This window comes from Cyanistes caeruleus, chromosome 7 (genome assembly GCF_971803275.1).
Source record: "Cyanistes caeruleus chromosome 7, bCyaCae1.hap1.1, whole genome shotgun sequence".
Taxonomy (NCBI): domain Eukaryota; kingdom Metazoa; phylum Chordata; class Aves; order Passeriformes; family Paridae; genus Cyanistes; species Cyanistes caeruleus.
The window spans coordinates 4,442,084-4,464,536 of NC_141707.1; the positions used below are offsets into that span (position 1 = coordinate 4,442,084).

The 22,453-nt window shown below is 42.6% G+C and overlaps 1 protein-coding gene across 13 annotated transcripts in view; it reads left to right on the forward strand.

The window, feature by feature from the left end:
• Window positions 1–22,453, forward strand: part of AGAP1 (ArfGAP with GTPase domain, ankyrin repeat and PH domain 1) — a 301,042-nt gene that overhangs the window by 120,752 nt on the left and 157,837 nt on the right. For all 13 annotated transcript variants that reach the window (XM_023930576.2, XM_086898932.1, XM_023930573.2 and 10 more), the window contains 2 exons: window positions 446–580; window positions 16,958–17,085. In XM_023930576.2, coding sequence (XP_023786344.1) covers window positions 446–580; window positions 16,958–17,085 — 263 coding nt within the window. The remainder of the gene's footprint in view (window positions 1–445; window positions 581–16,957; window positions 17,086–22,453) is intronic.

A 22,453-nucleotide genomic window follows, 5' to 3' on the forward strand; every position in this document is an offset into this window, starting at 1 on the left:
CTCAATATATGTGTGTAAGGAAAGCAAAAAGCGTTGGAGGTTTTCCCCCTGCCTTTTAGAATCAGTGTACTGGTAATTTTAATAAGGAAATGTAAATTAGAGTGATGTCCACCCTGTTTCATGGTTTGTATTTAAACTCACTGCTTGGGTATTGGTCAATATGAGGGGAGCTGGCCTGAAGTTGCATCAGTGGGGAAGGCTCATGTTGGATATTAGGGAAAATTTCCTCACAGAAAAGTCTGTCAAGCATTGGAACCATCCCTGGAAGTGCTCAAAAACCACTGGATGTGGCACTTGAGGGTTAGGGGTGACTGTGGGTTGATGTTAACACTCGGTGATCTCAGAAGTGTTTTTCAGCTTCCAGGACCCTCCTGTGCCTGTGTGACTCCCAGTCTGGTGTTTCCAAGTAACCTTTAATGGGCATTTTCCCCCTGTGGTTATGCAGATGCCATCACCTCCACCAACCCCCGCGTTATCGACGATGCCAGAGCCAGGAAGTTGTCCAATGACCTCAAGAGATGCACTTACTACGAGACCTGTGCCACCTACGGGCTCAACGTGGAGAGAGTCTTCCATGACGGTACAGCTGCCTTTTTCATCCAGCAATCACTCCATCCTCTAGCTGTTCTTTTTAAGCAGTGACCCATAGGGATAGCTCAGATATTTGCCTGCTCAGTTAAAGAAAATGCTGATTTTTTTAGGCATTTTTATAGTGTTCTCTAAGACAAGTCCTTATCTTGAACACATCACACATGCATGGATGTGTTCTCCACCAGCACCTTTAGTCTTAAGCATCTTAAGTTATTTTTAGTCCTTATTTAATTTTCAGTTTTCTTTGGTACTTGTTTTATTTTAGCAGAGTTTTCTTTGGTTTGGTTTTAGCGCTCGTGGAGAGGCTGAGGGGCTGTTTGTGCAGAGTAGCTGAAAATGCTGAGTTTGAGTAGCGTAGTATTCAGTGTTCTCTCAGAACTGAGAGATAGGGGTTGGATCTTGGGAAGGAATTGTTCCCTGGGAGGGTGGGCAGGCCCTGGCACAGGGTGCCCAGAGCAGATGAGGCTGCCCCATGACCCCTGAAGTGTCCAAGGCCAGGTTGGATGGGGCTTGGAGCAGCCTGGAATACAGGAAGGTGTCCCTGCCCGTGGTGGGCAGGGTGGGCAGGGTAAGCTTGAAGCTCCTTTCCAACCCAAACCATTCTGTGACTCTTTGAGAGTCTCATTTAGGGGTTTTGATCCTTGTGGGTCCCTCCCAGATCAGGATATTCTGATTCCATGATCCTGGAGTTGTATGAGATGGGATCTGTGCCCCCTCTAGTGGAATTTCAACCAAGTGTCCTGGGGCTTGCCTGGCTTCTCCTCTCACCAGGCTCCTCTTGTGGCTGAATGTGTCAGCCCCCCATCACATCAGTTTTCTCTGTCTAAAAACCTTCTTAATTAAGTTTTAATGCTTCTCAGAGCTCCTTAGTTCTGGGTTTTTTTTTGTTGCCAGCTTCTTCTTACAAAGTCCTGCTCTGCCTGTGCTTATGTGAGGCAGTGTCACGTCAGCACCTCACAACAGGGTGTGAAATGACACTTCAAATTGGAAAAAAAAAAGCAAACAATTCAAATTTTTACATGGAATGAAAAGGTGATAGATTCTAATGTTTACACTGGAGAAAAAAATAAAACTGTTGTGATTTTAACATGGGGAGAAAAGAGGCAAAACATTTTATGTTTGACATGGAAAATACTGATGTGCATGTGTTTTTTACCTATGCTGTTGGTCAGATTTCAGAGAACAGATTTTGAAGCTGCATCTTCTTGCTTTGCTCCCTGTTTTCACTCAAACTAGTTGCAAAAATTACTGTTTTGACTGCCTAGATTTTTCTATATTGATTAGGAGTTTCAAAGAGCCATTAGGGGGTTTTGTTAGCACATTTATTTTTGAGTGCTGGCTATAGTTAGATGGTTAATTATATATTCCCAGTCCTAGTGTTTGTGGCTCTGTCTACAGTCTCCTTCTTAGTTTTTTTTTCCTTTCTCAGAGATTTTGAGAGAAGTCTTTTGGCACAAAGCTAGTGTGATAAACTTGTAAGCTTTCAGGAGGCTCATTTGTCTCTCTTTGGTCATAAGAAAGAATTGACAGGGATCATGTGTTTTAAGAAATATTAAGAAATACCATGTTTTACCCCCATGGCAGCCAACCAGCTCTTTAATATTTGCCAGCTAATAGGATTAGAAATGCTTCTGTATGGATGGGTTACACTTGCCAGACATGTCTGGGACCGAATCCAATTCCTGATAATTTTTGCTGTTTATTTCAGCAGGAAACAAAGCAACTTCTTAACCCCATTAAATGAGGGGGTGTGAATGAGCAGTGCAAGCTGTTAATAGGGAGCACTTGATTAAATATCTCTTGGTTTGTGCTGCTCTGGGGCATTCAGGTTCAGTGTAGCTTTAATGATTTTTAGTGGCTTCTTCAGAGGGTCCAGATTAGTTGGGCAACCTGGGATAGTGGAAGGTGTCCCTGCCCTGGCAGGGGGGTGGAACAAGATGAGCTTTAAGGTTCTTTCCAATCTAAACCATTCTGGGATTCTCTGATGTCGAAAAAAAGAAAAACAAACCAAAAAACTTTCCACCTGAGAATGTTCCAGCCCAGAGACTTTTCTTCCACACACAATTAGTGGGTTTTGACACCAGTTCCTGGTTTGGGCTGCTTTGTTTGCAAGCTTTTTTTAAAACCTGTTTTCTTGTTTCTGTGTTGTGCCTTGCTGTGATCTAGACCTGCCTTTTGGAGGAAGAAATTGGAAATGGCATTGAAGAGCTTTTTACTCTTTCGTTGCACACACTTTAGAAATTAAATTTCTAATTTATCCCCTGCAAGCAGCTACTGAACTTGGTGGTCATCTGTTACGATTCTTCTGTGATAACTCATTTCCCATTTTCTCCACAGCTGAGTGCTAAAATAATTTAACTTGAATGATTATTGTTATTATGAAAATGCTACTTTATTCTCGAGTTAAATCCAAATATCTCATTTCCAGCACTTCATTGCAGCTGATGAGCTCACTATTGATTGTAACAGAAATGGAATCATAGAATCACTTGGGTTGGAAAAGACCCTTAAGATCAAGTCCATTGGTTCCTATTTTGTAAGAGGAATGCTGAATAAAGGGCAAGCCAAAATCCTGCTTCACATTTGGCTATTTTAGAGGCTGTTTTTTAACCTTCAGCCATGTCCCACTGAGGTTTAATCCTGTTGGGAATTAAAACCTGAATTTTGGGCTGAAACAAAAAAAAAGTTGTTCCATGTTGCAAGGGTTTAGCTTAGAAATGTGCCCAATGGTGGAGGATAATAAATACTTTCTTATTTTTTGGTATTTTGAATAGTTGAACAAGGGAATTGCATTTTAAAAATTAGATAAATGCTAATAAGATCCATTTTGCTTCATGTTCCCAATTAAGAATTAGAGACCTTTCTTCCCCCCTGCTTATCAGAACAGATTCTATCAATGACATTGGAAATGATTATTTTAATACTTCTTGTCAGCACAGTATTGTAATGACTGTGTACTGCCCCAGGATGCCTTCTTAATGGTTTTAGCCTTCTTGAATTAGCTTGATGTACCATTAATGCATGAGAATTGCTTTTATTTCTGTTCACGGTGGATTCGTAACTGCACATCTTGCCCTGCTTTACGTTCAGATTTTCCCTGACCCATTTAACTGTGGGCCATGTGAGTCTCTGACACCACAAAGGAGCAAATGTTCAAATGCTTACAGGATAAAATTTTACTATCATAGGGCGTGAAACAAAAGGGTTGGAGTCAAACTTGGTTTCAGAGTTGACTCTGTAGCTTAGCAGTTCAACCAAGGGGGTTTTACCTCATCTAGATGGCCCAGATTTTGATCTAATAGTGCCCAGAATAAAAATAAACCCGTGTGTGTTGAGACAGGAGTTGAAGGTTTGTGATGGCAGAGGCCACTGCTGCCTCACAATTTGCACTTTGCTCTGATGCTGTGCTGCTGCCAATATTTTTGGATGTTTTATTTGCAAACTCACTAGTCTTTTAGTAAGGAATGTGTCTGCTCTGTGTAAAAAAATCTACCAGAGGTATTTTATTTCCAGATCCAAATAGTATTTCCCGTGTGGCGTTGAACAAAGGTGTCTAAAAGGAGAACTTCAAAGCACCATTTCTCTGTTAAGGGATAGGAGATGACAAATTAATCCTGGTGCAGCCGGATTGAGGGGAAGGGCTGTCACTTGCCATCAGCATTATCAAGTCAGCTTTTATGGATGTGTTTTCATTAGGAAATGTTAATCAGCCCAATGGGAAGTAAATAAAAGGGAAGTAAATCGGTCCCATCCCAACAGCTGTTTTGGGAAGATGTGACGTTCGCTCTGGCACTGGATGTGGCCTGAGGGATTCTCTGCTTGGGGAGCTGGGCTGGCCTGGTGGGGACCCCAGTGCTGGGCAGAATGAGGCAGAGGTTCCTTTGGCTCCGGGAATTCCTTGGAATTCCTTGGATTTCAGCTGAGGCCTCTGGGAATGTGGCATTTGCGGTGCTGAGCTTCTCTGTGTGCTCAGGCTGGTCACACATGGCCTAGATCAGCCTGCTGACCCTTTGGCAGGCCCCATGCTTCAAACCCGCTGGGAAATAAATATTTCAGCTGCTTAGATGTTTGCATTTTCCTGGTTTGTTTATTTGTTTACTTTTTTAAATGAGAAAGTGATGTGAGGGAGTCAATTTCTTTCCCTCGATGTTATGGCTTAGCCTGGAGCAACAAACGCTCAAGCTGCGTTCATTTTAAGCCCCCGTTCATTTCGGTTTGAAGTTCGTTTTAAGACGTTGATTTTTAATGTAAAATTAACGTTTTGATCTTAATGCACATTGCGTTTCCCTGGGAATAACGGAGCGCGGCGGGAGCGGCCGCCAGGGGGCGCCGGAGCCGCGGCGTGAGGGGCCCGTGATGGCGGCGGCCCCGCCGAGCCCCGCGGGGCTTTGTGTCACCGCTCCGGGACATTGAAACGCCCCGGCCGCCAAAGCAGGCTGGAAAGAAAAAGATATAAACACCCAAATCTGGTCGCCCTCATCTTGTGAAGTGTTTGTGTTTTATTCTGAACTTACTTCAGCTTCGTCCTTGCTCGTGCTTTGCCTTCACACTTACTTTATCCTTCCTGCCTGTAACTCTTATGGGCCATAAATAAAGGAGAAGATTTAATTTGGAAGCGAGAATTTCACGCCACCATTTTTTGATTTTATTTTTTTATTTATTCTATATTTTGGCTGGTTTTGTTTGCACAGACGTTTCTTCTGGTTTGCAGGTAATCTCTCAGCCCCATTCCCATAGAGGACAAGTTCTGGTGTCATTAATCAGACTGCACGTTGTTGTAGGATGGCCTGGTGTTACCTAGCAGGAGGAAATGAACCAATATCTGAAATTGATATAATTTTATATATAGGTTTGAAACGAGCTGTATGAATTGAGCAGTGCCTGGTGAAACAGGTCTGAAGAAGCCTTCATTGGGCTTTGGGTTGGGCTGGAAAATGGATCCAAATCCTTGGATTTGTATTTTCCGACTGATTGCCAAATTTCACACTTTGCACATTACAGTTGAGGAGGTTTTTTTTCTCTGTTGTCCCCAAGAAGTTCTGAGGTCTCTGTGCAGTTCCCCTTGTGCTTGGTGCTGCTGTCCAGTGTCACTGCTGTGCTGTTTGGTGGGCACAGATTTCACCTTTTTGCCACTTTTTGGTGAAAATTGCAGCAATTTTGCAGGCTTTGGGGACTTTGAGATTGGTGCTGCTCTATCAGGTTTTTCAACAGCACACCTGTGTCCACAAATGTGTGAAGGAAAGAAAAGAGATCTTCCAGTGACTCGTCTGCATTCATTTTCTCATGCTTGGAATCAAATAATGGGATGAGGAGATGTAGTATTTCCATACATTCCAGGGTATGGAATTTAAGAAGTGCTACAATGAGCAAAGAGGAATTGAATGATGTAATGCCAGTGAAAGTTCTAGGCGAGGTTTTGATTTTAGCTCTGATGTGTCATTCAGTAGGTGACTTGTAGAAAATCATAATCTCTTGCAGAACTTTTTGTGTGACTTTTAATTTTATAGCAGTTATTTTATGGCACTTCCTTTAAGTCTTAATATGAATTTTATGCAGTAAGACAGGTTATTTAAAACCTAGAGCAGAGCTGCTGGTTTCATGCAGTAGTTAACAGCTGTTATTTTTTTTTCTGCGAGTACAATAAATGCAAGACCTACTTCAACATAGACAAATTCTTCATTAAATGGCAACAAGAGCATGATAAATCTTAGCAAAATGCAAAAGAATTCGGGTTTTCAGTAGTGACGATTCAGAATTAGTCCATTAAAGTCATATTGTGTAATGCAAACTCTAATTGAAATCTTGGGGCTGGAAACGAGGTGCTTGTTTGGGGGGAAATTACCTTTTTAAAAGTTTTACAGTAGACATGAGAGTAAGAGGCAGAATCAGTCTGTTTGAGGGACTCGTCTGTGTTGTGCTTGGGAGATAAAGTGTTCTAAACATATTTGTGGAGTGTCTGGCAAGTAAGTAGGAATTGTTTTCCCTTAGAAACAGAAGCGAGAAATTCTGGAAGAAGGAGGAAGTTTGAAAATTCCTTACTTTGCAATTCTCTGCTTTTCTCAGTAAAGACACCAGGAAAAGCATAATAGAAATAAGCTATAAATAAGTGTTGTCATGCTGCAGTTCCTGGTGGAGCTGGAGGCAGAAGCTGAAAAGAGCAGTGACAATTTCTGGGATTCTTTTTGAGCCAAGTGACCTGAACAGCAAACTGATGGCACAGCATGGCTGCTAGCAGGGCTCAGTCATGGGCTGTGCCCAAAGGGGTGGGTTTAAAAACAAATAAAATTAAATACTGCTTGGTGATACCTGTTAGAGCAACAATCCTTTAGCAGCTGCAAAATGATGCTGCAGAGGAACTGACCACAAGGTTAGGTGAAGGCCAGGAAGGGCTTCAGCAGAGCATGACCTCCACAAAGTGCCAGTTTATATTTGCTTTATTACAGCCAGCACCTTTCTCCCTCATGTCTGCTTTATTTCTAAGAGTTCTGTGTAAACTATGCCTCGTTTGCTGCATTTTGGGGGATGGTGTGCCTTGCCCAGTATGTCTTTGTCTCTCTTCCTAATGCTGTGATCTTTGTTACACTGCTGTGATTATGGTTTGATCATTTAATTTGACTTTTTCTTCTTAATTTTTAACTGACAAATCTTAAAGCCAGTTCACCTCGTCTGTTGCTTTATGCCATGTTCTGTACAGCTTCTCCAGCAAGCCTTCACATAGAGACCAACATGAAATGTCTAAAGCTTAATTTTTTTATTAGGTGTCCTCAGTACATCTTCCCTTGGCCATTGGTTTTAACTGTCCTTTGTGGATTTCTTTGTGGATTAAATTTGCTCACAAAATAATGGCTTTGCTGGCTTAATATTGATGAATGGAAGATTAAGAGCTAACCCACGAGATGTGTTGTCTGAAGACAGAAAGGGAAGTGAAAATGCCTTTTCTGTAACTTCATTCTGTTCTGTGTGTGTTTAGGAACATTTTTTAAAGAGGAGATCCCACTTTGCCCCTTATAATGAGGAGATGCTTTTGTCTGAGCTATCAAACGTTTAAAACTGGTGTAATAAACATAATCCTTTTGTAACCTTCTCTGTTGTGTAACAAACACATTTTCAACATCAAAGTTGATTATTAGCATAGCTGGTTCCTCAAAAGCCATTTCCGAAACGCAATGCAAATCGTTGCCTTTCAGCTAATCCGTATGCATATGCAAATCCCATTGAGCTGTTTGCTTGGCCAGGATTAGCATGGTGTATTCAGCCTTTAAAAGCCTCCCTGGATTCCTGGGGGTGGTGCATGGTGGAGCAAGGCACAGTGGTGGCATTCGCCTCGGAATTCCTGTGCCAGCAAACTTCCAGCGCTGCTGCCGAGTTTGAGACGCGATTTTTCCTTCCTCCTTCTCTCTAAAGTAGAGAATATTTAATTGTGTATAATGAATTTGGAAATGGAGGTTAGGTCTGATGAGGTGGTGCTGCACAAGGAAACATGTGCCTCCCAAAGCTGGAACTTCTGCCTCTTCCTCTAGAAGAAAAGCATTTGCACCCATAGTGTTGTGTGATTTTTGTCAGTGCAAAGTGAATTTTATCTATAAGCACCTCCTTTCATTTAAGTGTGTGTTACTGGCCAGTCATAAACATCAAGGCTGTCGTTCTCTGCATCAAACTCTTTCTTTTCCTTAGTTACTGGAGTGCTGTGTGAGCCAGAAGCAGCAAGGTCAGGTCCTGCCTGCTGCGGGATCTGGTCAATATTTTGTGGAAAAGAGAGAATCCAGCACAACACGGTATTGTACAACTCAGGAGATGAGAATGGAGAGCACTGAGCTACTTTTTGAAAAGCCTCTCTTTGTATGTTTTGGTTCTTTCTTTAGTTTGGTCTTTCCAGGGACACCAGTCTGGGATCCATGTGGACTTGTTTCCACAATGCATGCTGGGTTTTGGTTAGGAAGTAAGCTAAAATCAGGAATGAAAATTAGTTGGCAGGTGGATGGGACTACGTGGACTGCCTCAGGTCTGAAAATTATCCCAAATATTAAATGTGAGCACAGGGGCTCAACAGGTTTTATTTAGGGACTGGGAAAACTGGGAGACTCTTACACTTCTAGATGTGGCACTTGGGGATGTGGTTATTGGTGGCCTGGGCACTGCTGGGGTGAGTTTAGAGGGCTTTTCCAGCCTAAATGGTCTTGTGATTCCTGACAGTCTCCACACGTGACTTCACTTCATTATCTGCAGAGAATTGGTCACAGTTTGCTGTTGTTTGGTTTTCTTTGTGGTTTTTTGGGTTGTTTTTGTTTTTTGGGGTTTTTTTTTGGCGGCTTGTAGCTCTGGACTGAAAGTTTTCTGCGACTTTCAAAACTAAATTTTGGAATAAATTCCAGCTCTGATAGAAGACATTTTTTGGAACATATTTGTCATATGTGACAAGTGCATTCCCTCAGCAACCTCTGTGGAGTGCTGGCTTATCACCTTTACTTGAAAGATTATTATAAAGCTGGTACATGACTAAAAACGGAGTAGTTTTGTTTAATAAATGTGTGGATGTGTGTTCCTTTTAGTTTCAGTGCAAGATCCTGCTGTGCCAGATAACTTCTGCACTGTCTCACCTTTGAAAAGGCTGAAGGTGGCTTTCAGAGCCACAGAGCCAACTTTAAATTAAGGCAGAGGTTTGTTTTTCTTCAAGCTCTATCTGCACTTAATGAAGGAACATTATTGGCAGATGCTGAAGAAATATTTTTTTCCATAGAAAATTGGATTTGGAGCATAAAACTTGTTAATGTTAATAAAGACAGGTCATTACTGGTCTCAAGTCAGATATGCAAACTGCAGGAGATGGAGTGCTGCTGGTGGCACTTCTGCTGCTGCTACTTTTGTGTGAAAAAAGCCCTCGTGAGGAGTAAATCAGCGGGAGTTGAGCGCACGTACAGTCGCCGCGCTCCCATCATTTATGCCCCTCCTGATGCCTGATGCACTCGCTTGTGTCTTAGGCCTGGTAATTTACAGTCTCCCAGAAAGGTATGTTTAGATTTAAGCTGTGCAATAGTGTAACTAATGAGAAATAGAGGGGAATTTATAGCACTTGGTGATTGATTGGCCAAGTACCTCGACATTAATTGAAATCTGAGGACTCCCAGCTGTCTTTCAGTTTAAAAAAAAAATTAAAAGGGGGGGAAAAAAAGTGCTTTTAGGCAAGTGAAACTATTGCTTTGTAGCATGTATGGAGAACATGGTTGGGATGAAAAGGTGGGATTCTCTCAAGTATCTAAAGAATGAAAGGGTTATTTCCTAATCACCTGCAGACACTACACTGGCTGATCTGCACCCCTGGCAGTGTCACTCAGCTTTTACAATTCCAGTGTGACTTCAGTTGTCTTTTCTGGAATTTTGGACCCAATTCCACCAGGCAGCTTGGCTGTAGAGCTCTCCCCTGTTTAGCAGAGGCACTCAGACCTAACTGTTGTGTGACAAATTATCTGGATAAATACTCAGCGTTAGTCTCGCGCTTAATAACGCTGTTTAACCGGTCATTTCCACAGAGAACACACAGCTTTCTCCTCTGCTGTCATCCTCTAAATGCACCATTCTTGCTGGAGCTTAGTCTTGTGAAAATGTCTACATTTTCCCATTAAGTGCTTAAAAAGTAATAAAACTAAAGCCATTAGCCTTCACTCGTCAGATCTGTATCAAGAGAAATATTCTTGGGCACCATAAATCTGATCAAGTGTTCGACATTTATATCATTCGACTTCATTCTCTGGAAACGGACCTTTGAAGGTAAATTGCATTAAGTAGGGCAGTTTAAATTTTTAATACAATCTTATTGTAACTGTTAGCAAATGATTAAAGTGCAAAGGGGGGGCTTATGTGTTTTGGGAGATTTATGTGAAATGCTCTATGATGCTTCTGCTCTGGCAGGGAACTGCTTTTGTGACAGCTGGATGTGCATAAGCCCACAAACCCAAAGGATTTTTAGCCTTTAGTGGCGGAGGAGATAACTTCCTATCTGCTGCTGGATTTGTGGAGGGTGTTTTGGGAGCAGGATTTATTCCACCTGCACGGAAGCAGTGGTGTTGGTAACACAAAGCTTAACTCCTTTTTCCAACAGGCCTCTGTGTGACTGAGAGGTGGATTTTGATGGCTCAGTGGGAAATGAGCTCATGGGCTGAGGTGATGTATTTCATCTTATTTAGGACCTTGGTGGTTTGTTTGGAGGGAGGTTTTTCTCTACAGTGTAAGAACATTATCTCGGTTGAGTTTGGTGAACAGCATAGATAAGCTGTGCTTCAGAAGCAGTGGTGGGTTTATGCACCTTTTTTTAGTGTTGCTGTAGTAAACCTGGTTGCTCTTTTCTGAGGAGAATACTCAAGTCTTGAAGAATAATATCTGTGAATATTTAATGTGAAAAAAGTGGTATCTGTTCAAATATTAGGTGACTATCACTTTTTTCTTGGCTATCCCAGCAATAATGGTCCTTGTTTAGAACCAGCTGTGCCCTGTCTGGATGCAGCTGTGTGATCCCACAATGTGGTTGTACCTCTGACTTGAGACTTTGAGCTGTCAGGTAACAATTTTGTGTCATTTTGGCAACTGAAAAAAGGAAATAATGGATTATTCTGTGTTTTTAGTGAGATTTTCTTTAAGTTGAGTTAATAGAACTGTCTGGATGAGGCACGAGTTAAGTTGAATTTGATTTAGTAAATGTGATTAGTTTATTTCTTTCTAGAGGGTTGGTTGCATCTGAGATGCACTGACATAACCAGCAAATTTCTATCACTTTGTGTCCTTTTCTGTGCTCTATTAGTGAGCTCACTGCATGTGCATGAATCTTCAGAAAGCAGAAATGTCCTCTATGAAAGCAGTCACTTGGTAGTGTGTGCCCCAAAATGGTCTTTTCATGAAGCTGCTTCAAAATGGAAAGAGGAAATTATTCACCAAGGTGGTAAAATCCTGAAGCATCTTGTATTTTCCTGTTACTTAAATCTATGTTTTGATGTGATTAAAAAGTGATTTTATCTTTTGGGTTAGAATTAAATACATACAATGATGTTATCCTTCAGAATGTTAAAGGGTAATTAACGACTCAGTTCCTTCCTTTATGGGCATTTTACAAAACACATCAATTTGACAACGTTCTCTTTGAATCTTTTCAGGTTAACTTTTTTCCTTGTTTCAACACTTTTTAACCTTTTGAAATTTAAAATCATAAGTCTGTGTGGGATGTAACAGGATTTCTGACTTAATTTTGCCCTTGTGGAAAGGTCAGCAGAGCTCCATGAGTACTGGTGAGGTGAATTCTGGTTACAGAACATTTAAAACAGTGAAGAAAACACAGGTTGATTTTTTAGATTGCTTCAGATGCCAGATTGTTTCCAGTGGATTTATTGGCATATTTGCTTACCTAGCCTTGGAAGGCAGTGATTTGCATGGAAGTTGGGAACATGTGATGTGCAGTGTTAATTAGAGTTACCTGTGGAGAGGGGGGAAAAAAAAAAGTTGGCATTGATGAAAGGTATTTAATACCAAGCCTGATTTACAGCTCTATTTTCATATCTTGTAAGACAAGGTTTAAGAAGCAAAGATTTGTTAACCAGGCACTTCGTCCTCTAAAACTTCCTAATGCTTTTTGTGCCCTGCACTACAGATTTGTATTTTTTTGATCAATTTGACTTTTCTTTTTTGGCCATTGAGGTTTCTCCCAGTGAGTTCCACCACAGGCTGTCTGAAAGGGCTTTGTGCTCAGTGCAGAGCAGGAACTCCTCTCCCCTGGTGTGACTTTACACTGGCACTGCTTCTTCAGGGTAAAGTAACTTCAGACATTTCTGGCTGCAAGTGGCCAGGAATTAGCTGGATAAATTGCCAATTCAAAACTCCAGCATTAGAACTGTCCAGCACTCTTTTCTCTATTATACCTGACACGTGGGATGTCATGCTCTCCTTTTAAACAGAGAAATATAAAGGTTGTTTAGCCTAGAAAATGGATTGAATTTAAAATAACAGGCACAATGGCCTTAATAGTGGCTACTTAGGTTAATGTTTCCCATTTGGAAGCATTTGTGGTTAGGGCTTGCTCTGGTAGTTATTACTGCCTCTTCTGCAAAATGTAATTGTGGAATAAATTTACTTTTATTGAACCCTTACTTATCCTGTAAACATGGAATATTAAGCTAAAAGGCATCTGCTGTAAAAATGTAAGCTGCTATATATCTCAACTTCTACTTGTGTTTTTTAAGGTAAAAGCAAATACTTGCTCACACAAAACTCCCAATTTTGCATTGTTTTTTTCTCCCAAGTAGTTAAAACAGGTATTTATTTAAACAAACGCTTATCCCAGCTGATGTTTTTCACTCAGCCATCAGCATTCCAACTTCAACTGAATTCCATTTTCTTGTCTGTCCATCAGTGAGGGAAAATTTCCTGTATTCCCATCTTTTGCACAAGTGGCAGGTTTTAACTGAACCCGCTGTTTACTCGTTCTTGGACATGCAGAGGAGATGAATGGTCTTACACAGGTTTTTATGAGAAACCAGTTTTGATTTAAATTAGTGGTAATTGGAGAAGAGTGTTTGCAGCTCCTAAAATATGCAACACCCCTGAACTGTGATCACTGAGAAGAGAAATGGCACCAGATGTTACAGATCTTGTATGCCTGAAGTCACCCCTTTTAATATCCCCAGGTTTCCTTGGTGGAAGCAAAGAGCAGAGGAATGACTGTATTCCCTGCCTTTTGGGAATGAAAAGTGATCAGACTGCTGATACCTTTGGGTGTTTTCCAGGACCCACCTTAGGAGCAGGGAGAGATCAGGTCTCAGCCTAGATGAGGTTTCCCTCAGCTCATCTCTTGGAGCTGCTACAGAGTATTGTCAGTTTTCTGATGTGGAGCTGGATGAGTCTCCCACCTTGTGCCTTGAACTTCTCCTGGGGGATATTTTCCCCTCAGGTCTCTGCCTTTCTCATCCTTGTCCTTGGATGGATCTGCACTGGTGAGGTCGAGCTGATGTGTGAACAGTGCTTTGAGCCAGGGCAAGACAGCTGTGTCAGCACAGCTCTTGTGGTGCCAGCCTTCCTAACGGGTGAGCACCAAGAGGGGTCTGCTCTGGAGGCACAGCTCTGCTCCTCCCATGAGGGAATTCAGTCCTCTGCTCGCCACCCCCGAGAGCCGAACGCGAGGGCTTAGCTTGGGAACGATGAGTGCGCGCTCCCTTTTTTCACTCGGAAAACGTGGTGGTTTGCACGGAAATCCTGAGAGCTGGGACGTGGAAACATCCATGTGCAGCTCCGAGCTCTCCTGCTCAGGGCTCCCTGAAATCCAGGCCAGGGAGGGAGCGGGAGGTCCTGAGGAATGAGTGGGTTTTGACTAACAAAAAGTAGCATTTGAGATGAAAGTGGCAGGGGGTGGGAAGGTTAATTTTGTTGTGGTGCGCTAGGTCAGGCATGGAAGAAGAGGCATTCAAGCCAAGAGCTTTCCCTCCCAACTCAGAGTGGGAATTTCACATGCTTCTAATTATCAATGCCTTCAAGCAGAATACAACTCCCAGTCATTCTGGCTTGTGGAATTAAATTTAAATGTATAAAAAATAAGTGTCAGTTCCCCTAGAAGACCAAATATATGCTAAGTATCAGTTCTCCTTCTTTACAACTTTTAAGTATCCATGGCATATCCCTGTTTATTTGCAGAAGACTTCCTGACTTTGCACATAAATTTTGTTCAGTTTTTCATACTACTGATTACAATAAAATCTGTCCCAAATTGATGGCTTGAATATTTAAAAGTACAGACAATTAAATTGATTTTTAGAAGTAGTTGAAATGCTTCTCTCTCTGAATTATTTTTGATATCTGCCATAGATTTAAGTTGTATTCATCTGTTTTAGAGATATGATTTAGAGAGTATTAAATTCAACTGTTGTGTTCAGAAGCAGCACTGGAATGAGACAAAACCTGAAGGCTTGGGAAAAAAAATTCTGCTTTCTCAAATTTTTTATTCACTTTATAGGACATCATTGTTCTGATGGAGTGAGGAGCTAAGGAATTAGAGGTGAAGAATGGTCTATTTTGACCCCACCTGTGTCCAGTTTGGGGCCCCCAGTATAATGATGTGGAGATGCTCCAAGGGTGGAGCCCCTCTGCTCTGGAGCCAGGCTGGGGGAGCTGCGGGTGCTCACCTGGAGAAGGCTCCAGGAAGAGCTCAGAGCCCCTTCCAGGGCCTAAAGTCCCTCATATGGAGAGGGACTTGGGACAAGGGATGGAGGGACAGAATTTAGGGAATGGCTTCCCACTGCCAGAGGGCAGAGGGATGGGATCTTGGGAAGGAATTGTTCCCTGTGAGGGTGGGCAGGCCCTGGCACAGGGTGCCCAGAGCAGCTGTGGCTGCCCCGGATCCCTGGAAGTGTCCAAGGTTTGGAGCACCCTGGTGCTTTGCTCCTGTTCAGGTCATGTGTTTGAGTTGCCAAGTTCAGACTGCCTTGGGTTTCTTTCCTTGTTCCTTCCCCTTCCTTGCCCAGACTGTGCTGTGTGTGTCAGTGTGATGCCAACACCTCACATTGAAGAGGTAAATGTTTTCCTTGGTTAATTATCTCTCCCATGTGAGAGCCTGAGCTTTTGCAGACGAGGTAGTTTTCATTCATGTGTGGTTTTTGTTCAGTTTTGGTCTTAATTTAGGTCTTTACCACATAGGATGAAGAGAAATCCATGTGCATGTGTTAAAATCTGACCTTTGGTTTGCTCTCTTCACTCGCTAATGTATTTTAAAATATTTTAATATATGGCTTCCCAGGCTCCAGATCAATAACCCAATGGGTCTGAAATGACAGAGTGCTACGATATTCCCCTTTAATTTAAACATGATTAGCTGATGAAGGTTATGATCAATATGCTAGGGGAAGATAAATTAATTGATATCATCCTTTCAGGATGATAAGAGGCCTATTGGAGGTGGGATGTAACTAATGAAGCTGCTTCTTCATATATATGAGCCATTCTTCATACAATGTATTCTCGCTAAATCATGCTTATGCCATCATTCATTTACATGAAAAACATAAGCCACAGACCAGTTTGTTATTAAAATTGCATTCATTTGAGAAAAAACCATGTCCCTGCCTGTGCTGTAATGTAGTGAGGGAAAATAATCTTGGAATTCACATGATTATCTTTTTGTGTTTTCTGAATGAGACACGCTGGGTTCTGTTGGCTTAATTCCAGTGAGTTTATGGGGGACTTTGTAAGGAGATGCCAAAAAATGTCACTGGTTTTGGTGGAGGTGTTGCAAGTGACTGCAGACTCCTTGGCACAAGTTTCATGAAGTAAACTGCATGCAAGTAAGCTAAATTTAGTTAGTGGCATTTTTGATTAGCCACTACACAAGTACCTGTTTCCAAAGACTGAAATTTTTATTAGTTTTAAATTTGTGACTCAAAAGGTTGCAAGAAATTTTATTTTTACGTATTTATGGCATAAAAAGAGCTCTTTCCAAAGGCTTTAGCTGAATTACCAGCATGAAGTCAAGTTCCAGTGTGTGATGGGATGAATTTCTGAAATAGTTTGACTTGTTTAAATGGAAAAACTGTAGGAGAGATTTGGAAGTTGCTGCATTTCACATCAGTTCTGTTTGATCTTTTTCTTATTATGGGTCTGCCAGGCTGTGTATAGAGATGTTAATGGCTCTTATCCCTGTATCCATTAGATAAATGCTGCTTTTCCTTCCATGCTGAAGAAAATGTCTTAATAAATTGTAAAACAAATGATGCATTGTCCAGCTGTGTTGCTGCTGCTAAGGAATAAAAGCTAAAATTAGAAATAATGATTTCCACAAAGAATTTTACTGGGATGTGTGGTACCACAGTGCAGGTATTTATTCGATGTCAGGGAGCCTTTATCAGTACTAATCCAGTTATCTTTGGTTTGGGCTCCTGGTGCAATGGCTGGTAAAGAAGGGAAATCCATCTAATTCCTTGGCAGCAGAGACCAGGTATCTTCTGTCTGCCAGGAGAATATCCCAAAGAAGAACAGAAAATGTTTGCTACTGTGAGCTTTTTGAGTGTGGTGTTATATGCACAGAGGGGTCTTGGTACAGAATTCCTGGTATTGCTTTTTGTAATTTTTTCCCCCAAGTCCTCTGGTGCTCATCTGGTGGAGTGAGACTTCTGGAGTCACATCCTCCATGTGGAGAACCTAGCTGGGGTCTGCCATGGAGCATCATGGAAAAACCAGCACTCTTTGTATTCCCTGTAATTGTAATACACTCAATTTTTGGAGCAGGTTTGGTGGTGGAACTCCCCCTCCCCGTTTGTGTGTTGTTCATTGTGTGTTTTCCTGTCATGCCCTGCTTTCCACACGTGCTCAGCCTCACCTGCCTGGATGTTTTGTTTCCCTTCAGTTGCCCAGAAGATCGTTTCCACCAAGAAGAAGCAGCAGCTCTCAATTGGACCCTGCAAATCTCTACCCAACTCTCCGAGCCACTCCTCCGTGTGTTCTGCCCAGGTTTCTGCCGTACATATCAGCCAGGTACAGATAAAATAAATGCTTGGAAAAGGAATTGATGAGCTGCTTTTCATCTCTGATGTGTTTTGTGCCGTTTCAAGTGCTCTCTTTGCTGCTGGAGAGGTAGTTGCTGTTTTTTTAATGCTGTCAGTGATCTGTAGTTTGAAGTGATATTTGAATTTTTTTTTTAGACTGGCTTTAGTTCAAGAAACAAAGTAGCAAAGCAGAATAATTTGGCTTTAGAGCCTGCTTGGGTTGATAAGCCTGCCTTGATCATTCTCATTGATACCCAGCAGCCTGCAGGTCTGAGCAGGCCAATCATTGCAGTCACAGGATTTCCTGTGCTGTGGTTTAACATCCCCTCGCTGTGTTTTTGCTGGTTACTCTCACTCAGCTGTGCTGAGCTGGTATATCCCAGCTTGATTAGAGTGCTGGAATTTTACACTTGATGGTATTTTAAGAAATATATGGTTAATACCAAAATTTTCTGACTTGCACAACTTTTACCCACGTGTGTTGCACGCTCCCCTGTGTTTCCCTGGCGATGTCCTTCCTCAGTGTCTTTGTTTTCTAGTGTCAACTGGTAATCTCTGAGCATGTCCCCATTTGGGACGTAAACATAAACATTGGGACGTTTGGGCTATAAACTGAATGATGTCAGACACCCACAGCCATTCTGGTGTGGCTTTCAGGCCAAACACAATAATAAGCAGCTTATTTTGCAGTCCTGAGCCACCCATGTGAGGATTTGTTCTGACTACGGACCTTTATCCCACACAGTTCCTGCTTTTTGGCAGAAGGGAGTTTTTCCCACAGAGTTATAACCCTAAAGATGCAATTGCCAGTTCAATCCTGAAAGTTCTCTGCTGTGAGTTACTTTGCTTCCAGCTGAGTCCTGATATGACCTGAGACTGTGGCTTTTGCTGATGAGCCCAAAGACAACGCTGGGGTTGAGACCCCCCTTTCTAAAGCAGGTGCTGAGTGAGGTGTGTTGCTCTTCAGAAGGACCCTGGTGCCTTCTGGTGAAGTTACAACTTCTCACATGGGAGAGGTTCTTCCCTTTCCAGGTTTCCTCAGCTGCTCTGCCTGAGCAGTTCATGGCCACAGGCCCTTGGAGCTCGCCCTCTCTGAGGGCATTTAATGAACCTTTTTTTGATGAAGGACATCAAATATCTGGGTGTTCACTGATTTCCTACCCAAGTCTAGTTTGAAGGTCAACAGCAAACACCAGATTCTAGACCAGTACTATCACCTATGCATTTTGAAAAAAATTCAAAACTTCTTGCCAGTGATAAGAACTGTTTGGGAAAATCGAGACAAGATAGCTTTTGTGGTAAGGCTCCCCCGATTCTGTTTCAATAAAAATGAAATAATGTTCTCTACTGCCTTTGCCACGTGTCATAATTACCTTAAGGGGCAATTGCATCACCAGTCAAAGATGTCTCTCTTCTGAGACTGATGTCATGCCTAAAAGTAGAGGCCAGAAATCTGTTTCATGTCATATCTCCTTTGTGCTACACTTAAAGGCAGTATGACCTTGTTTAAGGGAAGGAAGCTGAATCCTTATCCCAGACTTAAAAGAACTTTGCAACTGCAATTCCAAGTTTAAGATGATCTGGGGCAAGATTTGCCATCTCTGATCTTGGCTGGAAGACTGGCTGGTGTCTTGCCCTTTGGAACATCTCTCTTGGCATAATGATGTTTCTCTGAAGATTTCCTCCATGAATCAAACCCGTTATCGGTGCAGTGCCCTGCCACTTGCATTCTCCACAGGAGCAAAGGCCTTCAGAGGCAGTGGTTACATGCAGCACTTCAGATAAAGTCAGATATTGTTCTATCTCTGGTTGGATCATCCTGGGGATTGAACTCCTGCAAACTCTCCAGATGACTCTGCAGTCAAAAGCTTAGGCTTTAGAGAAAGAAAAGAAAGAATCGAGTGTCACCTTAACCAGGCTAGTGCTCATCATACCCCAGGGGGAATTCTAAGGCTCAGCACCATCCAGGGTGTCTGTGGTTTCAGTCTGCCAGGCTGGGCAGGGCTTGGAGCAGTCTGTTCTGGTGGAAGGTGTCCCTGCCCATGGCAGGGTGTTGGAATGAGATCAGCATTAAGGTCCCTTCCAATCCAAACCATTGTGGGATTCTGTGAAAGACTTGTCTGTGTGTTTGGGTGCTTCTCTCTCTATCCACGTGTCCAGGAGTCTGAGGTGGTGAATGCCTCAGTAAGATTCCTTTACAGAAAATGCTCTCAGGAATATCTATAGTTACTCATTTCCAGAAGCCTGTTCCACACAGTAAGATACTTCCTATTCCAGAGACAAAATCCGCTTGTCTTTGTAGTAGATGCAGCTTAATTTTCCTTCTGCCTTAGTTTTTAATGTGTATGGCAAACAAGGGGAAGGTTTTCCTTGAAACCCTTGATACCCAGAGCCAACAACCCTTGGAAGTACTTTGGGTACCTCTGTTGGCTTTCAGGGCAGCACAGAATGCATGGAAAGAATTTTATTCTCAAATCCAAGGATTACCATCCATGATGGACGGAACTGTTGGGATGGTGCAACATCGCTTACATTCTGTCTGATGCATTCAGGTATTCCAGTCACAGCTCACTGTCTGGCTTTTTGGAACACTTCAAGAGGGACTCTGAGCTGTTTAGAGGGGAAGAGGTGTTGTGCAGTGGATTGGAGGCTTCTTATTGGCCACAGGGCATCTTGGAATAAGTTTTAATTTCCTTTTTACAGGTACAGACCAGTTGCTTCTATATCTGTGTGCTCTGCATGTCTATCCCACTGTTCATTCCCTCATTCCCCAATCCCTTGATGATATTTGTAGGTGTGATATGCTTGTATACCACGCTAAGTCTAATTTCAAAGAAGAATGAGTTCCTTTTTCCCTCACAAAACCCCACAGAGGCATTCCTTTTCCCTAAATTCATCCTGGTGCTAGAGGAATTGTTTGTCCTTTACACCTGACACATCAGGAGGGCAATTTTAAGGTATTAACTTAGAAGAATAGTGCCAACAAAAGCAGTTCCAAAGGGCTGTTTCCTCTGCCCAGCACCTGGAGGTGGAGATCACCTGGTTCCCAAACCCATGAGGCTGCTCAGCTCCACCTTTGGTCCTCAGTGCCTGTGTGTGGGGGCTGGATAACCTGCTGAGGAGTTGCCTGCAGCTGGGCCTGAGTTTGAGTTTGCACTGCTTGTAAAAACAGCTGGAAAATCCTTTGGCACAACAGCTGTCATTGCTGTTTGTGTGAAAGTTTTCAGGCCCCTCTCCAGACAAATTGATGTGCAGATTCCAGCCAGGAATCCCCAGAAGTGTGAGCTTAATTGTGAATTGTCGTTTTGAAGGTAAAGATGGAAAGATTGTTTTACCAGGGACTATAATTCCTTGAAATCTGCAGTCTGCATATGTTTTTACACTGGCTGGCTTCCCTGAAATTCAGCTGTTACATTCTGCTGCAAGAGGAGATTGAAAATGGCACCATGTTTCCATGTCTGCCAGGTCTTCATACATTCCTCTATGACAGAGGGACCTGACACACCCTTTGGTGAAGAAATTTTCCTTGAAATACAATCTAAATCTCCTCTGGTGCAACTTGAGGCCGTTCCCTCTCCTCCTGCCTCCATTCCCTGGGAGCAGAGCCCAACTCCACCCAGCTGTCCCCTCCTGCCAGGGAGTTGTGCAAAGCCAGAAGGGCCCCCTGAGCCTCCTTTTCTCCAGGCTGAGCCCCTTTCCAGCTCACTCAGCCTCTCCTGGGGCTCCAGCCCCTTCCCCAGCTCCGTTCCCTTCCCTGGACACGCTGCAGCCCCTCGGTGTCCATCCATGTGGACTGCAGTGCCAAGAGTTGTGTTTCTTGGTCAGCAAAGTCATTCTCCAAAGATATCCAAAGATATTATTCCTGGGAAGGGTGTGGAGTTTAACATCTAGTACAAAGCTGCAGCTCAGGTGTGGCTGCCACACAAGCTCACTCCTTACTACCTGTTGCAAATCTGCAGCGATGCATTATTTACATTTGCACAATGCCTCCAGACAGTTTTTACTGCAGCACAATTGTCCAAAAACATAAACTATGAAAGTGTGCTCAGCTTGGTCATCCATTGTTTCATTGTATGTGAGACCTGATTATGGATAAGCTTTTTGGAAATTTTCTGGAATATCAATACTAAAAGAAGAGTGGTGATTTATTTAATGCCAGATGTATCACAATCCTTTTGTGTTTGCAGAGTTGTTTCTAAGTAACCTGATACTCATCTAGAAGAAGCATTTTAGATACCTCTCTGTGAGGGTGCTGAGGCCCTGCACAGGTGCCCAGAGCAGCTGTGGCTGCCCCTGGATCCCTGGAAGTGTCCAAGGCCAGGCTGGACAGAGCTTGGGGCAGCATGGAAGATGTTCCTGCCCATGGCAAGGAGTTGGAATTAGATGTTCCTTGGGGTCCCTTCCAGCCCCAACCATTCCATGGTTTCCAAGTGCTTGTCTGTTGTGTTTTTCATTGTTCCAGCCAGTGGCTTATTCTGAAATCACCTCAGAGTTTTATTTACAAAGTTGTAAATCCACTGGGCTTGGTGTGTGAGAAGAGAAACATTGCCTGCAGGACTTCTCTTATAGAAACTCTCTGTGTGTCTTTGAGGAATAGTATATCCAACAGGGTTGTGTTTTCCTTTAGGAGTTACTTACTCCCAGAAAATAAATCACTTGGAAATCCAGGAGACAGCTGCAAAAAGTGTAAAATGATGAAAGATTTAAAAGGTAAAATTTTAGGGACTCCTTCATGTTCTCCATTTGGGAAGTAGGCTCTTAGGGTATAAATCTGTTTAATTTCAGTTAAGGAAAAAAAAAAAAGGATTTCCTTGCCACCTTTCTCATCTCCAACACATCTGGTGGTTTGGGAACAACTGCTACAGAGACAGGAAAAGCAAAAGTGAGGTAATTCATTAAAATTCTTCCCAGCTTGTCCTGCTCATCTGTCCAGTGTTACCATTCTTCATTAGGACACTAAAAATGTTCATTTCAATTACATTATTTCATCTCCTATGTTTTGTACACATCTCCCAGTTCTGCTGCTACTTCTTCTGGCTTTTGAGAATGTTGTAGGGAATCTCTCTCTGGCCCCACTGTTGCTTTCAGTGCCTTCACCTCTGCTCCCTGCTTTGGAAAAGCTGCAAGAATCAGAAGAGAACTTGGAAGATGGAAAAACTTCAGCTGGGGGTGTAAGGGATTGTCTCCTTCTTTTTCATCCTGACTGGTTGCAGCTTGAGATCTCGATCCCCAAGGAGCACGGGGGAAGTCCCATCAGGCTTCTTTCTCCATAGGAATTCTGGAAACACCCTCTTACCACCTTTCCTCACTTCCTCTAGGAGACTTGACTGCTTTAAATATGGCCTTTTCCCCTTCCT